This window comes from Siphateles boraxobius, unplaced genomic scaffold, assembly GCF_051911475.1.
Source record: "Siphateles boraxobius isolate OS27281-9 unplaced genomic scaffold, OSU_SipBor_1 86, whole genome shotgun sequence".
In the NCBI taxonomy this organism is placed as follows: Eukaryota; Metazoa; Chordata; class Actinopteri; order Cypriniformes; family Leuciscidae; genus Siphateles; species Siphateles boraxobius.
The window spans coordinates 9,524,523-9,547,271 of NW_027509215.1; the positions used below are offsets into that span (position 1 = coordinate 9,524,523).

Here is a 22,749-nt window from a genome sequence, read left to right on the forward strand (position 1 = left end):
TTTTACTAGTATCAATTATAATGTTTATAGAGCTCTCTAATTCAATTATTACTAGCATCAATTATGATTATAGAGCTCTCTAATTCAATTTTTATTGTTTGTCAATCCCTAAAATGTAATTTCTATCACAGAATGCTCTTGAACCCAACACATAATTTGAGATGTGGTGGAAATCGCATTATTATAGAGAGCTCTTTACTATCATATGTAGGCTACAAGAAATAATTGAACTGTAGCGCTCTCTAATTTAATTCCTACTACTAAAAATGAAATTAGAGTAACACTGAACATGTGAAGCTATCCCGGTTTGCCACACAGCACACATGTATGAAGGCCCTGATATAATGCGGTGTTTACAGCGCCCTCTGCCGGACACATGATCAAGATCTGCGGGACTCCTCCTCTAATGCAGACCGAAAATATCACTCTTCCTGCGGTGTGTGTGACAGCAGCACTGGCGCAGTGTGTGTGTCTTCTTCAGTATTCATCTGATTATTTCTTCCTGCATTGAGTTATTAATACAGCATCATCTGATTTCCCTTGGACTACAGCACGGAGCGGGCTTCTCTAAAATGGCCAACAGAGATGATGAATACGATTTCTTGTTCAAAGGTAAATTCTGCATTCCCTCATACAGAGTAACCATTCATAATCCACCCATTGTTTCAGACCTATAGATCTGACAAGGATTTGAGAGTCTGTTGTATCAGGAAAGCTGTTTTGCGATGGTAGTCTGAAATTATTTAACGGTCTTTGACATAGAAACGCCCGCAGAGGCATCAATACACATCCATCGATCAGTAAAACATCTGTGTGTGTGATGGCCTGGATACTTTCACACCGGCTGGGATCAGGATTTATGGGCCTGAACGATGGGAAACTGAACATGATGCATTAATAAAGCTTAAATGAGGATCTTGCTGTAGCCCTATGTGATTTAAGGGGGAAAAAAACACTCAATTATGTCTGTTTGCTTTGCACTGCTTTCTATGATAGTGTATTGTATGATAATAAGTTGGTCACATCGTGATATGATCTCCTCCAGCTGGTTTGTTACATTGTAACCGATGTTACTATGTTTCTTTGATTGTATCACGTCACCGCCCGATCAAAGTCTGACGCGGGAAAACTGTTACATTCGATTTTCACAAGATCAGCATTATATGTGGAACAAAGTTCGTCCCGACTTCCCAGCAGGACAACATAAGAATATCAGCAGCCAGTCCTAATGACATCTCACTCACCCTGAGCTGAAGGAAATCAATGCAAACTCGTTCACAGATGTGAAGGAACAGCTCACCTCACATGAAGACTGTGCAATCCTTTACTGAGGAACACAACAGATGTTGTAGAGAAGCATCACACCGGGTCTTGAGTAATGGGCCTTCAAAACAAGAACTTTTCCAAAAGAAAGAACTGGAGAGAGAGAGAGAGAGAGATAGAGAGAGAGAGAGAGAGAGAGAGAGAGAGAGAGAGAGAGAGAGAGATCTGAAAAAGTTGAAAATGAAATTTGTATGAGTCGTCAAATTATATATATATATATATATATATATATATATATATATATGAAGCCGTTTTCAACATTGATAATAATCATAAATGTTTCTTGAGCAGCAAATCATCATATTATACTGATTTCCGAAGGATCATGTGACACTGAAGACTGGAGTAATGATGCTGAAAATTTAAGTTTAACATATATTCACATAGAAAACATCTATTTAAATTGTAATAATAATATTTCACAATATTACTGTTTTACTGTATTTTTGATCAAATGAATGCAGCCTTGGAAAATATAAAAAAAATTTTTTTTTTACAATCTTACCAACCCCAAACTTTATATGCTCTAGTCTAGATCAGTGTTTCCCAAACAACACACATTTCACATGTCTTTCTTATATGACCCATATATTTCTGGTCTTGGACACAATATATATATATATATATATTGTTCCTTATATTTCCATTTTGGTGGCTTCAATTTATAATGTTTTTTTAAGCTATAGGTGGTTTTGAATGAATTTTTGGCTTGATTTAAGGAATATTTGCCATTTTAGATCAGCGTTTCCCAACCCTGTTGCTTGAGGCACACACACACACACACACACACACACTACACATTTTTGAACTCTTTCTAGTCAAACATTCCTGTTTCAACTCATCCGCTCTTTATAATAGAGACTCCAAGACCAGAAATATATGGGTCAGATAAGAAAGACATCTGAAATGTGTGTTGGTTGGGAAACACTGATCTAGAGCATATAAAGTTTGGGGTCGGTAAGATTTTTTTAATGTCTTTCTATATTTTTCAAGACTGGATTGATTTGATCAAAAATACAGTAAAACATTAATATTGTGAAATATTATTATTACAATTTAAAATAGATGTTTTCTAACTGAATATATGTTAAACTTAAATTTTCAGCATCATTACTCCAGTCTTCAGTGTCACATGATCCTTCGGAAATCAGTATAATATGATGATTTGATGCTCAAGAAACATTTATGATTATTATCAATGTTGAAAACAGCTTCATATTTTTGTGAAAACCGTGATACATTAAATTTTTCAGGATTCTTTGATGAATAGAACATTAAAAAGAACAGCATTTATTTAAAATAGAATCTTTTGTAACATTATAAATATATTCGTAATTTTCTATCAATTTAATGCTTCCTTACTGAATGAAAGTATTAAATATCTTTAAACACAACCTTCCTGAATGGTCTATGTTAACATTTTGTTAAGTCACGACTGTGGAGAGAGTTTATTATTGCACATTTTATACATTATAGTAATTTAAAGTGCTTTTCACAGAAAGGATTTAAATGAAAAAAGTTTATGGATTCAAATATGGAGAACATAAGGGTGTATTTTTACAAAATAAATGCAAGGGAAGCTAAAACAGCTAAAAAAGGAATTAAAAGAGATATAAAGATGATACATAGATACAACACCGGTGTATATGATATTTTTGTGTGTTTGTGTGCGTCTGCTCTCAGTTGTCCTCATCGGAGATTCGGGAGTCGGGAAGAGTAACCTGCTGTCGCGCTTCACACGCAACGAGTTCAACCTGGAGAGCAAGAGCACGATAGGAGTGGAGTTCGCCACCAGGAGCATCCAGGTGGACGGCAAGACGATAAAAGCTCAGATCTGGGATACGGCCGGACAGGAGCGGTACAGGGCCATCACCTCTGCGTGAGTACAGGCCACGTCACAGCACTAAAGCCTTCATATAGACCAGGGGTCCACTAACTTCGCTGGGTGTGGATAAATATTTTTAAAGGGGTGGTTGAATATGATTTCATTTTTCAAATTTTAGGCTATTTTTATTTTTACACAGAAACGATCTGAAGAGAAAACGCCAAAGTGGCGTTGCGTTATCACTTTTTATTCTGCGTTTAAACGATGCATATGGTGACGCAAAAGTGTGTGAAATTCGATGTAGTATGCACTCCAGGCGGCTAGGTGGCAATGTAAAGCAATGCCACACAACAACACCAAGTCCGCGCGTCTGCGTACATCCTTCCTTCTACTTCTCCATAGATATATACACTAGATGTCGCCTTGGCTACGGCAGTTCATTGGAACGAATGGGTCAATTGAGCCGCCATCTTGGAACAGGGGAGCCCCCCCTCTTTAATGCATCAGCGTCAATGTAGGAAAAGGTCTAACGGAAATAAAATCACCATAAATCGTCATGAATGCGATTTTCAAGTTGTTTTGGTTCGTTCCAACGGTCAGACATGTACTTATCATTGAGTCCAGAGAAATATATATATTTTTTTTAAATGTAAGATTCTTGTGAAATGTAATCCCTTGCTGTCTGGTTTTTAGATTTCGTTCGTGTGAACATCCATACTAAGGGTGTCACGATTTCAATTCTAAATCGAAATCGATCGAAATTAATTCACAAACTCAAAAATCTAAATTAAAAATGGAATCGTCGATGCTGCCACGCCCCCATGTCACGCCCGTGATGGAAAGTTCGGATCGTTTTACTGACTCTATTGTTCAATCTCGTTCATCAAAATTAACTAATCTTTTTTCTAGTCATTTCAGGGGCTTTAAATGTTATACTTTTAACAGGCAAATTCCCCGAACACATCCAACGCAATCTTGATCATATTCTGAATTAAGAAATCATTATGAAATGAAATCCTTCATTTGTCGCGTGACAGAGGCAATGAACGGATCGTTCATGAACGACTCATCACGGCGCGGGAAAACAACACACGTGTTGAAAGGCTGTGAGTCCTCTAACTTGGATTCTATGCCCGAGCCCGAACTTGGCCGATATTTCCCGTCACTATCCTCGGGCCGGGCTCTTGATCTATAGACGTGCACTACGACGCAATAGAGTGCGGCGCGGGACTAGATTTGATGGCCGAGTGCGAGCGCGGGCGGTAATGCACTCACTCTGTGTGTGCGGGAGAATAAAACGATTCGCGGGACTCCCGCAAACTAGAAATATCTATGAATAAAACATAAAAAATAATAAATTTTTTTCATCTGTTGCAGAAAAGCAACAAGAAGAACTAAAACAAAATGGAAACGATTTACAGGCCAGAGTTTCTATTTAAAACATGTTTGCAGCGTTGAGCGATTTAGCCAATCACAGACATATGTGTTGATTTCTTGAACGCAATGACCAATCAGAAGCATTTAAGATAGACTCCCCTCACCGCTCAAAACGGACTTTTTGTTCAGTGCTGAATTCTGTAAGCTGGCAAATCCTCTAATTATAACAAACAAAGTGTAGGCTATATATTATGAAAGATTCATTGTGCAGTCAGCTTCATTGATAATAACAGAGATGTGTGAGATTGCGATGAACTGATGTCAGCTTTTTAGGAGCAACAGCAACCTGTGCTTCAAAAAAAAAAATCGAGAATCGAATTTAACCGTGACCTTAGAAACGAAAATGTAATAGAATCGAGGATTTGGAGAATCGTGACACCCCTAATCCATACGCAGCACAAAAGTCCGGCATCATCCATGAATTCAGCGTTACCTAGCTACTTCCTATGACAAGACCCCTTTTCCAAGATGGCGGCGGTTTTGACGCATGCTTAGAACCCCAAGGCGACATCTAGAGTATATATCTATGCTACTTCTCTCCCTAGTTGCGCGAAATCAAAACCCCGCGAAGCGAACAGCAAAAAGACTCTTGTACGTTTATCAGAGCTGCTAGGGCAACTTGAAGGTCCGACGTATGGAAATAATCTGACATGTTGGTTGTTATTTTCCTGTACTGGCGCATGCCTGTGACGTAAACGCGTATGCGTCGAGAGCCACCGTGAGCATATTTACGTTTTTACCCTTTATATGGGAACGCGACGGTGGAGCGTTTTTAAGATTTCCACTCTGGAGGTTGGTTTCACTTTTTTGCGTTTTTAAGCCCCAAAAATGCCGTCGCAGTGTAAACGAAAGGCACATCTGATAAAATATTTTTACGTTTTCACCCGCGAGCGTTCTCGTGTAAACAGGGCCTTAGTTAGTGTGTAATGTTGCTGTTTGAGCATAAACAACATCTACAAAGTTACAAAGCTCAAAGTTCAAAGCAAAGGGAGAATAAATCACTTTATAAGGACTACAACAAACGGCTGGTAGGGACTACACCACATTCCTCCTGGGTTAGTGACATCACTAACTCTAAAATGTACATAAACCCCGCCCCTCGAACACGATTTGTAGATTATCAAGATAGAATATGCTAATCAAGGACTAGAAGATAACTACACATAAGCTACATAAATTCATCAACTAACCACTCAGAAATGTTGTCTACATGTTACATGTGAGTCTCTCCATCATTCTGACTCCGGTTTGAACATAAAAAGCTAAATGTTTTTGAAATTTTCAGTGCATGTGTGTGTGAGGTAAAAGGACACAAGCTCTTGAAGCTCCGCCCCCTTGCGGCTGGGAGCAGCTGCTCATTTGCATTTAAAGGGACAGACACAAAAATGGTGTGTTTTTGCTCACCCTCAAAAAGTGACAACTTTAACATGCTATATAACCATATCTGTGGGGTATTTTGAGCTCAAACTTCACATACACACTCTGGGGACATCAGAGACATATTTTACATCTTGTGAAAAGCGCATTATACCACCCCTTTAATACCTGCACCCAGATAAAGACACTCTCAGACCTTATGCTGAGGACACACCAAAAGATATTCGGGACGATTTCATAACTTCCGACAATCCTAACTAAAGTCCCGATTATCTTGATGATTCTATAGATTATCTTATATCAGATTTTTCTGTGGTGTGAGGTGTGTTAAGAGTGACCGAATCTGCTGGGAAGAACGCCGGAGCCGCCCCGGTCGCGAATCGTATTCAACATGGTTGAAAATCTGTTTGTGTGTGGTGTGTTGTCTTTTTCACATCGCGTCACACCACACATTATAGGTGCAAAACTGTTAAATCTAGGATTTTTGTCCTCATCTTTGTGGTTTCTCACATTTTGTAAATCTTATCTTTTGGTGTGGCACCAGCATTACTTGCAAAATCCTATAGGATTTATTTGAAACATTGTAAATAATAGAGTAGCCTACTACAACTTCTCAACTTTGTATTCGTGATGTGAATTCTCTAAACTTTATACTTGTCAGAAGCTAATTTTGAAGGCATGCAAACACCCAGTAGTTTATCTTCATTACGGTCACATCCACAGTTGGAGTGCCCATAATCTCCACCAGAGGGCACTCATGAACTACATTTCCCATAACCCATTGCATGGACTCATTATGGTCTGATTACTTCCACCTGTGTTTGATTAACTCGTTTTTGTTTTTTTACTCACTCATTGCATTCTGTGGTTTCGTGTGACATGGTTTTTAATCTTTTGTGTTTTTTTTTTCTTAGTGATGGTAGAAACGAACCGTTTCAAAGCTTTGAATCAATTAAACAAATTTCTTTGCAAAACGATTCACAGTTTCTAAGCGTTCGAAATGACCCCTTCTGGCCAAAACAGTGTAAATGCAACAAACTCAGGCCAAACATGCATAAAAACACAGTTTACAAACCCATTTCAAATGTTTCATTGAAAGTAATTTCTATCAAATGCAACTAATCATCTAAATAAGATTAAATATCAAGTGTCTATATAATATGTGTTTTAAAAAAAAGGCTTGTTTTGTTTTTTCCATGGATTGCTCAGGTAAACAGGCCAATAATGGCGCTTTTCCATTACCAGTACCGGCTCGCTTTTCACTCCCGTTTTCCATTACAGATAATACCTCCACAATAGTACCTGGTCGTCATAGCAACGCCACAGGAAACCGCCGTGACCTAATCTTCTACGCGACACACACCCACTACCCACACACACACACACAGGACAATGGAGGAAATCGAGTGTATGCTGTTTTTGATCCTCGGGATGTGGCTGTTTCTCACAGCAAGAAGACAAACGTTGTTTCAGGAGAGGCTGAGACCAATGAAACGAAATACTGCTGAAAAAGAACAGCTCCGTCTGTCGCGTACAATGATGATGCAGTGAATAGTGATGATTCTCTCGGACCAATCAGCAGTCTGCAATGTTTTCACGTCACATTTTAGTATCGCCTCAGCTCACTCAGAACCTCGCCGGAGGTGATACGAAAAAAAGTACCCGAAAGCAGGTACAGGTACAACTTTTACACAGTGGAAAACCAAACAAAGGCGATTCGAGTCGAGTCAAGCTGGTACTGTGTAGTGGAAAAGCACCATATGAGACCATTAACTACTATTTTTCCTTTATACATGTCTCATTAAAACATCTACAGATGTATAAACCCCATCTGGCCACATCCCGAGGATCAAAAACAGCATACGCCTAAAGACACTGGTTTAATGGTTCGTGATTCGTGGGTTCATATCGCCCCCCACTGGTGAACCAGTGAAATTTTGAAACAGTTATGACGTAAAAAAGCATAATTTACTAGAATCACGTGACTTTTGCAGTTTGATACACACTCTGAACCCACTGATTCGAAAGAAAAAGGTTTGAAGCTTCAATGTTTTGAATTCGCCCATCATCACTAGTTTTTCTGCCCTGTTGTGTTTTGTGTTTTGTCCTATTGCCTGTTTTTGGATCATGATTCTGGATTACATTAATAAAGCTGCATGTGTCAGAGCAGTTTGTGACAATTACACACTGCTGTACTGGTGAATCTGGGGGCGAGAAATGCTTCATCATATTTTCTTGTCTTGAGGCTGTCTACAATAGACGTGACAAAGCCAACATTGCAGATCCATGTGTCAGGATCCAGTTGCGCAAGTTATTTGTTACACATGTATACTATGTACTTATTATAGCAATTACAATAACTAGATACTATCTCAACCTACCCCTAAACTTAACCTTAACCCATGTACCTTTTATAACCAGTACTTTCTTGTGTACGTAGACTGTAGGTACACGTACAGTAAAATAAAGTGTAATCTCTTTTACTTTTGTAACCTGGATTAAAAATATGCATGAATCAAGTCAAATTTGTTAAACAGAACAAATATTCAACAAATGGGAATAATTTGCATTTGTGGCTGTAGGTGAACAGATGTGGTTCTGATTCCCTTGGACCAAAAATAACATTTGCATCCTTCATCTCAGCCGTTAAATTGTTTTATTTTTTAGTTCACACCTTACAATAAGACTCCATTAGTTCATGCATTAACTAAAATTAACTGACATTAAGCAATTTATTTGTGATAGTATTTATTCAAGCGTTGATAAAAATTTCGATTCCTCTTTATCGTTTTTTGTGTGTGTCTATTTTAATATGACTTTAAACCATTCAAGCACAAGAAGACGTGCACAGTAAGCCGTCGTGTCTCATAATGTAAAGTGCACGATACCGAACTAAATTCCTTTTCCACGTCTTTTTGCACTTGAACAGACAATTTCACACAAATATGTCAAAATATCCTCGTAAACACAGTAGGTTGTGTCTTAAGCGAACATAAACGGTTAACAAGAACCCCTCACGTGTAACAGTATATTGGATCCGTGCTGCTCTTAAAGCGACAGCAGCGTAAAATTCCTGCTGTCGTCTCTATAATAACGATAATCAAACAACAAAAAACAGAGAAAATTCAGACGAAATATCTTTGATACGATATTTCTAATTATTGTAATGTATATTTGATTTATAAAGTGCAGTGTTATGTTACATTTGTCACGATTTGGTTTGTTTCATGTTCCTGTTTCATGTCTGTCATGTGATCCCCGGTTCTAGTCATGTGATCCTTCCATGCGTTCTGTTTTGTCATTGGTTCATTGTTCACAGGTGTCCCTTGTCTAGTCATTATTCTTGTGTGTATTTAAGCCCTCATGTTTGCCATGTGTCTTTGTCAAGTATTGTTTCCCTGTAACCACTGTGATAAGCTTTGAGTTCATGCCATGCCTTTATTTGATGTTTGATCACGTTTTGTAAATAAACTGCACTTGGGTTCTCTACTAAAGACAGCCTTCAGTGGACCTGGATTTGAATAGTTTCTGTACCTGGATACCTGAAAATCTTAACACACTATTTACATCTTTGTTCAGTTGTATTTATTTGTGTATTAATAAATGTATTAATTCAGTTGTAAATAATTTCTGATTATACATTTTTAAGGCCAGACAATTAGCCTTTCACCGAGCCCCGCCCCCCTTAGTTACTGTTGCTACGACCGACAAACAAATGGTCAAACACGACCAGCGGGACAGATTGCCATGACGGGAAGAGGTATACCCGTGCGTGTCAGTGACCTTTTTTGGATCAATACCTCCGCGATATCCTCCAGATCGAGGCAAAAGGGGTTACAGTATGCAGTGGAGGGATATATTCAAAATATAAAATACGCAATGAAGGAGACACGACTAGTATCGAGGCTAATGCTTATACTGTCTCAAGCGAAATCTGAGAAAGGTCAATTAGTTGTTGAGGGTTGATTTGTGAAGGACTACACGCCTGCGCACATATATATTAAAACGCGCATACCTATCGACTGAACAAGAGATGCGTATGTGCGCGGCGTCTGCGTTTTTAAACGGTAACTAAACCCCTGGTCAGAGCCTGACTCCACCCACTGGCAATATTTGAGAAATGCTGGAAAATTGGGCAGAGCCCAGCGGAGGGCGGCGTGCACCTGAGACGCATCTCTCTGTATGGAACCTGCCTACGTCACCTGCCACCGCTAACCACCGCAAACATCCAATAGGAAAATTCAACTGCAGTAGCCATCGTTCAACCTGAAGAGGGCAGCACTCAGACGTTTTTACACCATATATTGTAGAATTAAAATACTTTAAACCCAAATGTCAAAAAATTTACTTGAATCAATGAACAGCATTTATGAAGCTCCATTCTTACAGATCATTAACTAAAAAAAGTAGTTTTAGTGTTTAGTTACCCTTTAAGGTTTGCGCGGAGATAACGGATAATCATTTGCGTTCTCGAGACACCAGCCACTGTTTGCGTGGCCGGAACACGTTAACCCTCTGGGGTCCTTCATTTCAGAGTCACACTCAGGACCTTCGGGTCCAAATGGGCCGGAAGGGTGGGATTCATTATATTAAAAGAAAATCATAATTTTTTTTTTTTACTTGTTTTTTATAATATTTTTTCTTTTCTTTTTTGGTGTTTTGAGAATTTTATGATTTATAATTAATATTTATGCAATAAATATGACCCATTTCCCCCCAGTTTGCCCCCCATTGAATATAATAGAAAATTATTAAAAAATATATATATATATATTTTTTTTTAAAACTGTATTTCATTTTAGAGTCAAGCTTAGACCTCATGAAAGCAATTTTTGAAATGAGATGGATGCCATCTGGTGGACAAACTGAGAATTTTAAAAATGCAAAACACATATGAAATCTGAATTTATTGGTTTATGTATAAAAGTGTGTTTGTGTGTGTGTGTGTGTGTGTGTGTGTGTGTGGATGTGTCTGTTTTGCACTCTTGATGTTTTATAGATTCACCCCTTCACTGTTGTGTGCTTTTTTTCTAGATTGTGGCTGATTTGTAGATTGTACGCACAAAAAAACTCGGTATTTTCACATTTTTGCCAATTTGCCATTGATTTCCTATCCGGGTCCATTTGGACCCGAAGGTCCTGAGTGTGACAATTTTTTTTACAACCACTTAGATTATTCAAATCCTGTCCCCAATTTTTTTTGGATGTTCATATACCAAGTACCAAAAAAGTCACCAAATTTCAGACCATTCCGATGAAGCTATGATTTTTAAAAAAAATATTTAAATGCGTCGGGTCCATTTGGACCGAAGGACCCCAGAGAGGACAAGTTCCACTTAAAGCCCTGTTTTAAGATAATTTCTGATGATATAGAACGGTTAAGATTGAAATTTGGACAAATGCTGCCGTCCCGAGAATTTTCGGTTTCTATGTTAATTAGCACCCCACCTACTTTTAATTTACATGTCTTTTATAATGCTTGAAATTCGTATTAACGTTAGTTAGACTTTGCTATGGTATTTTTAAACCATAGGCGAAAAAACCTTGTGTGTGTTCTTTAGCATGTTTATTTTTGTCCATGGTATTCAGGCACATTTAAACGTTTTGCAATAAGACTTAGAATAATTTTTTTACATTAAAATCGAAATTAGGAATCGATAAGAATCGAAATCAATAAGCAGGATTGGAATAGTTCAAACGATACCCAAATCTTTTTTCTAACAATTGCGAGTTTATACTGTATGTCGCATTTATTTCTCACAATTTCCAGCGTATAGTCTAAATTCTTAAAAGTTTTGGTGAAAACATCCCCTGTTAGCTAGGTAAATAAAGTAAAACTGAGCAATAGTAATTTACTATTGCACTTAAAGGTGCTGTAAGCGATGTCGGGTGACGTCACTTCTTGTTGACGTTTAAAGTATCGTCAAACAAAACGGAGGCTAGCTAGACCTCCCTCCTCCTCATCCGCGCACTAACCCCCCAAACCCTTCTTGTTGGTTATTGGCTGGAACAGTTTGTTATGTTTCGTGGTGCGGCTTAGCCAAGTTTGTTTTTGTTGCTGTGTGTGTAGCCTGGGGTGTCTGCAGAGACCGCGTGTGTTTACAGTGTGTTCAGGAGACAGGCAGCTAGCGGATAGTGAGGATCACTAGCGGCGCCAGGAATTTGATTGTAGGTGGGCCTCCAGAAAACTGGATGGGCCAGTTAAAATAAGCACAAAAAAAAACGGGTTCCGCATCATCTCCGTTTCAGCGCTTTTCTGCGGCACTGAGGACAGCGACTCAGTAGCCTACCTGTGTTGCTCTTGTGTCGCTGTCCTCAGCTCAGTGCAGTAACGTTAGCATGGGGGGTCGCACGCTGGACAGGAAGCGCAGCGCTGTGCCGCATCGCCTCTAGGACAACTCGAGGTATCGCACACTGGACGCGCACTTTCTCAGTTTATGGCCAGCAATACTGTTATGTTTAAGGACATTATGGAATTAAGATAATGTCTGTACTATGTTATGATTGTACTGTACAATCAAATACAATCGTTGCTGACTTTGCAGTCTGAACACTTTACCTCAGAGCGTCCGTTAACTGAATGAATTGAGAATATCAGCTGAAAATCCGATAACATCAGCAGTTTTCATTCAAGCAGCTGATTTCTGTAAATTAATATAAAACTAAATGTATATTGCAGCACAGGGTGAAGTCAGACGATTTGAGACAAATACATTTAAATTGAATATAAAACAAACGGCGCTCTGTGGCGCGGCAGGATTTTGAACAAGGTCCTGAGCCGTTGCTTGGGCGCCGCCGCAGACGACGAATGGCGCCGCCGGTGTGTGTACACTTAGAGAATAAAGTGTTCAAATTTTAAAGACGCTGCGCTTCTCGTCCAGTGTGCGACCCCCTTAAGTCACACGTGGCGTAGAAGACGACGATTGGTTGAGAAGCTTTCACTCAAAGCTTTCCTCGGGATGCTTATTGGATGAACTGCTACATTGAAAATCACTCACTGTCAAAATGGGCGGGCACAGGCCCACCCGGGCCCAATGGTGAGGAGATGTTTGCTGTATGTGACGAAAAATGTTTTGGCCTAAAAAACGCGAGACATCGCTTAGAGCACCTTTAACTGAGGTTATGTCGTGTTTCTCACCTGCACAGGTATTACCGTGGAGCGGTGGGCGCACTGCTGGTGTATGACATCGCCAAGCATCTGACCTATGAGAACGTGGAGCGCTGGCTGAAAGAGCTCCGAGATCACGCCGATAACAACATCGTCATCATGCTGGTGGGGAACAAGAGCGACCTGCGACACCTGAGGGCCGTTCCCACCGATGAGGCCAGAGCTTTCGCAGGTACACAGAACACAGACACACGCATGACAGGAGTGGGACGGTACCAGAGATGAGAAACTGCTGCTCCTTATCTTTATTTGATCGTTGTTGGCGTAATGCAATGCATTTGAGATGTGCATGAAATGCATTTGCACCGTATTTGAGATTGACAAAATGATTCAATGAATTAACTTAAATAATTCAATTAATTAGTAGTGAATCATTTAAATTAATTTACAGTAATTTACTGAATTATGCCATTTGCTTCATAATTTTCTAAATAAAAATAGGGTTTTTTTTAGGTTAAGAAATGAATATTAACTACAATATATTAGTAGGCTAATCAGTACCGATTATTGCATTGTACACAAACAGAATGAAACATCTGTGCAAATCCTTCATTAAATCATCACTTGGCGAGTAAGAAAATAATGTTTTTTTTTAGCAAGGATGCATTAAATTGATAAAAAAAGGGACAATAAAGACGTTCATAATTTTATGAAAATTTCTATTGCAAAAAATGCTGTTCTTTAGAGCTTTCTGTTCATCAAAACATCCTGAAAAATAAAATGCATCAACAAAAATATTAATCAGCACAAATGTTTTCAACATTGATAACAATCATAAATGTTTCTTGAGAAATCATCATATTATACTGATTTCTGAGTAATTGAGTAAATTCAGCTTTGATCACAGGAATAAATTACATTTTAACATATAATCACATAGAAAACAGTTATTTTAAATTGTAATAATATTTAACAATTTTGACTGTATTTTTGATCAAATAAATACAGCCTTGGCGAGCAGAAAAGACTTCTTTCAAAATTTAAAAAAAAAATAATAACAACCCCACTAAATGCAATTAGATCGGCACTGAAATCACTTCTGCTTGTGTTTCATGAAGGAGGTCCGTTATATAGTGATATTAAACACCTGCTTTCTTCCAGAGAAAAATAACCTGTCATTCATCGAGACGTCCGCTCTGGACTCAACTAACGTGGAGGAGGCGTTCAAGAACATTCTAACAGGTACACACACACACACACACACACACACGTATGGACGTGTGACACAATAAACCAGCTAACATGAACTCCATGGCAGCGACAGTGGCGTGTTGTGCAACTTTAAAACGGCAGCATCTGCTGAGCTGTGACTGCCTGCCAGAAATTATAGGATTTTAGAGAGATATTTTACATTGGAGTGTAATTATTCACACTCACAATAATGCGGTTCCATAACGACTCTTGACTAAATGATGCAATGCATCATCAAGTCTAAGATATCACTATATTTCACGTTTACAGACTCAAACATTTTACATGTAATACATTGAGAGCAGGGTTATTTTCATTAACTACATGTAACCAACTACCTTAAACTATTTAAAAAAAAGAAGTTAATTGAAATAAAGCTGAAATAAAATAAAACATAACTATTAGATGCAAAACTTTGGCAATGCTGCTTTGGCAACTAACTAAATTGAAGCATTAACTAATTGTCCAGAATGTAAAGTTTTAGTCCCAAAACTATTTAAAAAACCTAATAAAAATGGAAAAGATAAACAAACAAAAAAAAGATTAAAATGCAAACTGAAAACAAAAATATAAATAAAAACTATAAAAGTATATAAATAATACTTAAACCCTTATAGAAATATTTATTATTATTACTATTATTATTTATTATTAAAAAAATATGAAAAAAAAACTATAATAGTATATAAATTAGGTCACACTTTAGTTTATATAAAGTGTGACCTAATTTATATACTATTATAGTTTTTGTTAATATTTTTAAGTAGCTATTATGTTTATGTTTCAATAATATTTTATGTTCTAATAAATATATTAAACTCCTAATCACTGCTAATTTATAAATAGTTAGTAAGGTAGTGGTTAAGTTTAGGTATTGGGTGGATTAAGGGATGTAGAATATGATCATGCAGAATAAGGCATTAATATGTGTTTTATAAGAATTAATAAACAGCCAATATCCTAGCAATATGCATGATAATGAGCAACTAGTTAATAGTGAGAATTCGACCATAAATTAAAGTGTTACCATAAATGATACTTCCATAACACACTAAATGAGTTATTTTGCTGAAGGCTCTTCTATGTTTGGATGACTGACTGTACGGATGTTTTAATAACCATTAGCATACAGCTAGATAACCTGCTGCTAAATGAGCAGACACACACAGGGTTCCAGACTGCGACCATTTTTTGAGAATGTGCGAGTTAAAATGTGATGTGGTCGCATTTGTGCGAGTGGACGCTTGAGCAACAGAACGCCGTTGTATCAGCTGCTGCAGTCCGTAACTTATGTTCAAAATGAACGAGTAGGCTACATCATGAATCCATTTTCCAAACCGTGTTTTTGACTTATTCTGAATCACTACGGTACGCCTTTAATAAGTGTTTGTATTCGGACTATTTTATCCCGGAGTCGTCTCGGCTGCGGAGTAGCCCAGTGCCTGCGTGACTCGCCATAGACACCCTCTGGGGTCCTTCGGTCCAAATGGACCCGACGGATTTAAATATATATTTTTTTTAAATCATAGCTTCATCGGAATGGTCTGAAATTTGGTGACTTTTTTGGTACTTGGTATATGAACATCCAAAAAAATTGGGGACAGGATTTGAATAATCTAAGTGGTCGTAACAAAAATTGTCACACTCAGGACCTTCGGGTCCAAATGGACCCGGATAGGAAATCAATGGCAAATTGGCAAAAATGTGAAAATACCGAGTTTTTTTGTGCGTACAATCTACAAATCAGCCACGATCCAGAAAAAAAGTACACAACAGTGAAGGGGTGAATCTATAAAACATCAAGAGTGCCAAACAGACACATCCACACACACACACACACACACACACACACACACACACAAACACACTTTTATACATAAACAAACCAATAAATTCAGATTTCATATGTGTTTTGCATTTTTAAAATGCTCAGTTTGTCCACCAGATGGCATCCATCTCATTTCAAAAATTGCTTTCATGAGGTCTAGGCTTGACTCTAAAATGAAATACACCTTTACATTTTTTTTTAAAAAATATATATTTTTTTTAAAATAATTTTCTATTATATTCAATGGGGGGCAAACTGGGGGGAAATGGGTCATATTTATTGCATAAAGATTAATTATAAATCATAAAATTCTCAAAACACCAAAAAAGAAAAGAAAAAATATTATAAAAAACAAGTAAAAAAAAAGGGGCATTTAAAAAAATATATATATATATTTTAATAAATATGAATCCCACCCTTCCAGCCCATTTGGACCCGAAGGTCCTGAGTGTGACTCTGAAATGAAGGACCCCCGGAGAGAAGTTCCGTCTACAATGTTCTTCCGCAAGACACGTGCAGTTTATTTATTGACGAACGTAGACGTCAAGCGTATTGCACACTGATGGTGAAACGCGCCGATTACGAATTCACGAATTAAGGCATATAAAAATGATAAAAATGGTCTCACGAAACACAGAGCCCCTTCCTCCTACGTCTTTTCAGCGGTTATATTTTCCTCTGTCGAGTGATTACTCTCATGATGGCTCGACAGAGGAAAAGGAAATTATTATAAAATGCAGAAGGTAAGGAGTGTGAGATTTCTGCTTTTTGTTTATAAACTTTGATAACGAAAAATCTGTATCAGTTTATTATAATACTCTAATCTTTTAAAATGTAATGCATATGAATGTTTAATGATTTTTAAAAGATAGAAAGATGATAATAGACAGATAGATAGATAGAATATGATTCAAATGTAAATAGATAGATTGTATATAATTCAAATGTAAAATGCTTACAGATTAAAATTACTGTTCAAAATCCATGAAAATCCTGAAATTTGGCAATGATAATTAATATATTACAGGTATTTCTGCTGCAACCCAGAAAGCCTTTATTAGCCTTGGTCCATTAAAACCACTATTCATCAGCATGCATTGATTAATCCCATGGCATGTAGCAAAAAAAAAAAAAAAAAAAAAAGGTTCGACCAAATCATATGCTGGTGCGACCAACTGAGAAAGTTGGTAGCACCAGTGCAACCAGTGGAAAAGTTAGTCTGGAGCCCTGACACACTTTACACTTTAGTGGACAGACGTTGTGTAAAACGCCTCATTTTAATCCTTGCAGTGGTTTCTATGGGATTGATATAGAGATATGTGTACGCCGGTCACTTAAGCTGTCGTTTTTAAATCGTTCTTACATGTAAAATACAGATGAGATAGAAAAAGAACGGCATCAGTATGTGTAAATAATTCTGGGGAAGACAGATTAATAGTTTATAATCAAGCTATTTTACAGTGACTTAAGCTCATACACTCCGATTTTAGATTCACTCTTTCTCTCTCCGTTTCTCCTGTATGTGTAGAAATTTATCGCATTGTATCACAGAAGCAAATCGCTGAGCGATCGGCCCACGACGAGTCGCCGGGAAACAACGTGGTGGATATCAGCGTCCCACCGACTACAGACGGGCAGAAGGGCAACAAACTGCAGTGCTGCCAAAACCTGTAACCATGACAACCAGCCCCACCTGTCAATCATCTCCCACTCCCTCTACACGTCGTGCCGCTAACGTTACCAATTTTATCTGTGTAATATATATATATGTATATTTTTCTTTTTGATAGCTTGTCTACTCGCATACACGCATACGACTGACATGAGTAAACTTTTACAGTATCTGACTGCGCTGTGGTTTTTGTCTTCAAGACTGGGCGTTTCCTTCTGTTAACATCACGTGAATCTCAAGATTCATGTGCAGGTCATATTTCACTCCAAAATGAAAATACAGAATATTTTTCATAAAGCAACTGATTTTTTTTCTGTAGTATTTCCCTCACATACTCAGTAATGCAAAAAAACAAAAAACAAAACATGCATCGTATATATATATATTTATATATATATATATATATATATATAAGTGCTGTCAAATCGATTAATCACATCTAATCAAAGGTTTGTTTATATAATATATATATATATTTATGTATATGTGTGTTTGTACACACCCAAATATGTATGCATATACAGTATATATAAATATATATGTGTATATATACACACACAGACACGCACAAAAACATATATATAATATACGTAAACTGTAGGCTATATAAATATAATAATGTATATACAACACACATGATATATAAACAAAAATATTGATGTTAGATATGATTAAGCGCAGTAGCTCGATATATATATATATATATATTTATTTATCTACTCCCCAACACTGATGCTTTGGTTTTGTGAACGTTAAGGGAACATTCCATTATATCTTTAAACATTTTGGGAAAGGTTACTTTTGAATGTTCCGTGAACATTCTAAAACCAGTAGTTACATTTAAAAATGTTCGAGGAACTTCCAACTGAAACATTTCAGAAAAGAACACTCCATGAATGAATGTTTTTGTGCTGATGTTTTCTGAACATTATTGAAGTCCAGAGATAAAGCTGCTATATTCCTGTCCGGGTAGAACACTATCAGAGGTGTGTGTGATATTTACAAGTCTCACTTTCCCACAACATGACTGGATTCTGGAACATAAAATAACAAACAAGTACACTCATGTGGAAAGTGTGTAAGACTCATAGATTAGCAAACACCTCAACAGCACTAATTATTTGATTTTATATGCATATTCTTTTAAATTTGGTTTAATTGATTTTTTAAAGTGCGTAGGTTCATTATATACACATCATACACACCTCAATGTCTCTTTTTGAATTCTCATGAATGCTGGTCTTGGAGGTTCGCTGTGAAGTGTGAACACACATGCACACACAACTCTATTTGTAATAATCAACATTTTCAAATTAGAAATAAAATGCTTAAATTGTGAATACTACCATGTTGCGTCAATTTTGCATCATGTACACATTAAATTACTTAGGCCTACCAGAGAATCACTTCCCCTTTTTCCTGCGTTCCTGAACAAAACAATGCATTATGGGTAAAATCAAGTCTTTTTATACTTCAGGTCTCGCAAATAATTGAAGGAAAATCTGTAATCTGACAGCAATATGAAAGCATTTTTGTTGTTTAAAAAAAAATACCGCACTTCTGTTATAAGAAATAATCATGACAATTATTCATGAGATTTTTGTGTATGTTTCAGTAAAAATTTTTAGAACAGAAATATGTTCTAAGTTCTAAGAACGTTTTTTTTTTCTTGGTTATGCGAATGTTAAGGGAACATCTAATTTTATCATTTTGCAATTGCAATCATGGGAACGTTACTTTTGAATGTTCTCTTAACGTTTTGAAACAAGTAGGAAGTAATAGACCTTATGTAGCCACGCCCCTTTTCAGCGCTGAGCTCGTTGTCTTTTGACTTCCGGTCTGTATTTTCACAGCGATCTTGCGTAGTTATGAATGAACGGCTCGTTTAATTAATTTCAAAGGCCCATTTGTTAAGACACATGCTTTACAATGCTTATGATAAACATTACAATGCTCATGATAACTTTCGTTAACTCTACAATAAGTAAATCAACTCCACCAGCTAATTACTCCTGGCCAGCGATGCCATAGAGATATACAGAGCGAACGCAAAAACGGAAGTTCAAAGACAATATTCTAAAGATGGCGGCGCCCTCGTTTCTCTGGTGCATAAGGTCTATAGCATTTTTAAAAAATAATTCCCAAAAAAAGTTCCATGAACAATGTATAAATAATATATTTTCTGTTTACGTTTTTGAACATTATTAAAAACGAGATAATTTTTAACGAACTATTAAAGTTACAGGAAGACTTTTTGTTCATAACTTTGAAAGAACCTTTCCAGAATGTTAGCCTATAGTTCTGAGAACGTTCCCTTTTAGCTGGGTGTGGTTTGTGAAAGGGTGTGTGTGTGTGTGTGTGTGTGTGTGTGTTTCCACTGCAGGAAGCCTGTGAGGGCTGATAAGAGCCGCTTTCTCTCGGGTCACTCGACAGGGCGTGTGTGTGTGTGTGTGTGTGTCTCTCCACTGCATCAACAAGCATCAAACAGTGGGAGAGCAGGACTAAAACCTGTTCACACACCAAAGACCATAACTATAATACAAATATAGCTGCACGCATCAGCACAGAAGCAGAATGACCAACTGCAAAAACCAGTTAAGACATTTTTAAGCAAAACTGTTGAAAGCCCCAAAATACAATCACTTGTCAAATGTGACATAATTGCTTATTACTTTTGACCAATAGGGGGCGCTAACATCAAATTGATCTGACTCAGAGTTGAGTGACAAAACCACAAAGATTGGTGTAAATATGTCAACCTCAGATGCAGTGCGGCATCATGCCATCAAATTCGTCGATGTGCTATATAAAAATGGTTATGTATCTGACTCTAATTTGAGGAGTTTGAAAAAGTATGGCTTTTAAAGAGTAAAAGAGTTTTTAAGAGCAAAATTGGTCGTGACCCAAGGATTCGGTTTCATTATAATTGTTATGTTGCACGCATATAATTGCATAATGACCAGTCTCGTGACTGTTCAGAAACTGTTCAGTTTCTTGCTGACATGGACTGGAGATGATCTCATTCAATTTTCATGAAAATCAGACCAACTGTCTAGTAGAAGTTGGAAAAGTAGTTGTTTTTTTTGTGGGAAATTCAAAATGCATTTTAGTTATGTTTTCGCTCATTTATTTTGTAAATATTTTCCCTTAAAAAGTACATCTGAAATTTTGACATTAGCTGTCATTATATATGACAATGTCAATTAAACACACACACACACACACACACACACACACACACACACACACACACACACACACACACACACACACACACACACACACACACACACACACACAAACCATAATTTTTTTTTTTTTTTTTACTTTAAATAGAAGATGGTCAGGTTTGCTGTCATGGATTTCTGGGTAATTTTTCAGCAGGTTTCTTCTCCCGTATCGAGGCTTCGAAGCGTGTGTCGAATAATCCGGGATGATTTCTGTGAAGCGTGTATCGAGGCTTGTGTCGGTGACGTATGTGGTGACGTTTGAAGCCTCGCGAGCCGCCTGTACCACGTGACTGCTTCAGGAAGTGGTTCGCGGTTTGGCGGTCTATTTGAAATATAAGGGCCAGCAAAATGCAATGGATTCCACCTCACATTTTGTGGACTTGGGACTTTGCGAGTTTGTTAGCGATCTATTCAAGCTTCTTTTTTTTGCGATGTCATTATAATTACACTGCACGTTTTACATTTATTGTCCACTTGATGGCAAAATAGAGCAAATGAAGCACCATGAAGCTTCGGTACATGAGTGAACCAATTGGATGGAACGCTTCAATGCTTTATGAAGCTTCGTCTCGCCATCACTACCGGTTTAGGTGGCTAGCCAGGTATGTTTTAGCGTAGTTTGTGCCAACCCTGGGTTTTAGGTACTATGAAAGTGGTTTGGCTTTTAGCAGTGTTCATCGCCATAGTAACCTACGCTCCACGGCTAACCTGGTCCGGGTCAGGTTATGTTCCAGGTAAGAGGTTGCAAACTGAACTTGGACCAATCAGCTGTGAGCAATAAAGTCACTCCACCTGTTTCTACTCCAAATTAAAGGTCACTACATAGCAAATGATTTTTAAAGACAAAATCGTCTGGCTTTTAGTAATGCTTATTTAGAATAATAATTTTGTATGATATTATTTATGTAATTATTAATCGATCGCATGTACAATTTTAGTTTATCAATTATTTCTATGCACAGTTTAAATTAATAAATATATAAAGGTAATATAAATAGTCAAGTCGTCACCTTTATTTATATAGCGCTTTTCACAATACAAATTGTTTCAAACCAGCTTATAAACAGCAGAGATAACAGGAAAGTAAAGTTGTAATAGTATTGTTAAATTCAAAATTAAAGTTGCAGTAGGGAGTTTTGAGAAAATATTGACTTAGCCTGAAAATTTGAACAAGCACAACTTACAGGTACAACCCCCTTGCTCTCTGCTGCGCTACAGCCCTCCCTCCACAGCTCCTCCCCCACAGCTCCTCCCTCCACAGCTCCTCCCTCCACAGCTCCTCCCCCACAGCTCCTCCCCCGCAGCTCCTCCCCCACAGCTCCTCCCCCGCAGCTCCTCCCTCCACAGCTCCTCCCCCGCAGCTCCTCCCTCCACAGCTCCTCCCCCGCAGCTCCTCCCTCGCAGCTCCTCCCTCCACAGCTCCTCCCCCACAGCTCCTCCCCCACAGCTCCTCCCCCGCAGCTCCTCCCTCCACAGCTCCTCCCCCGCAGCTCCTCCCTCCACAGCTCCTCCCCCGCAGCTCCTCCCCCACAGCTCCTCCCCCGCAGCTCCTCCCTCCACAGCTCCTCCCCCGCAGCTCCTCCCTCCACAGCTCCTCCCCCGCAGCTCCTCCCCCGCAGCTCCTCCCCCACAGCTCCTCCCCCCACAGCTCCTCCCTCCACAGCTCCTCCCCCGCAGCTCCTCCCTCCACAGCTCCTC

The 22,749-nt window shown here is 38.1% G+C and overlaps 1 protein-coding gene across 1 annotated transcript; it reads left to right on the top strand.

The window, feature by feature from the left end:
• The first annotated feature begins 402 nt into the window (after positions 1-402).
• Positions 403-17,996, top strand: rab11bb (RAB11B, member RAS oncogene family, b). Its single transcript, XM_077222228.1, has 5 exons — positions 403-612; positions 3,007-3,202; positions 13,109-13,302; positions 14,232-14,312; positions 17,678-17,996. The coding sequence occupies exons 1-5, from the start codon at positions 573-575 to the stop codon at positions 17,821-17,823; spliced, it is 657 nt and encodes a 218-aa protein (XP_077078343.1). The 5' UTR covers positions 403-572; the 3' UTR covers positions 17,824-17,996.
• The last annotated feature ends 4,753 nt before the right edge of the window (positions 17,997-22,749 follow it).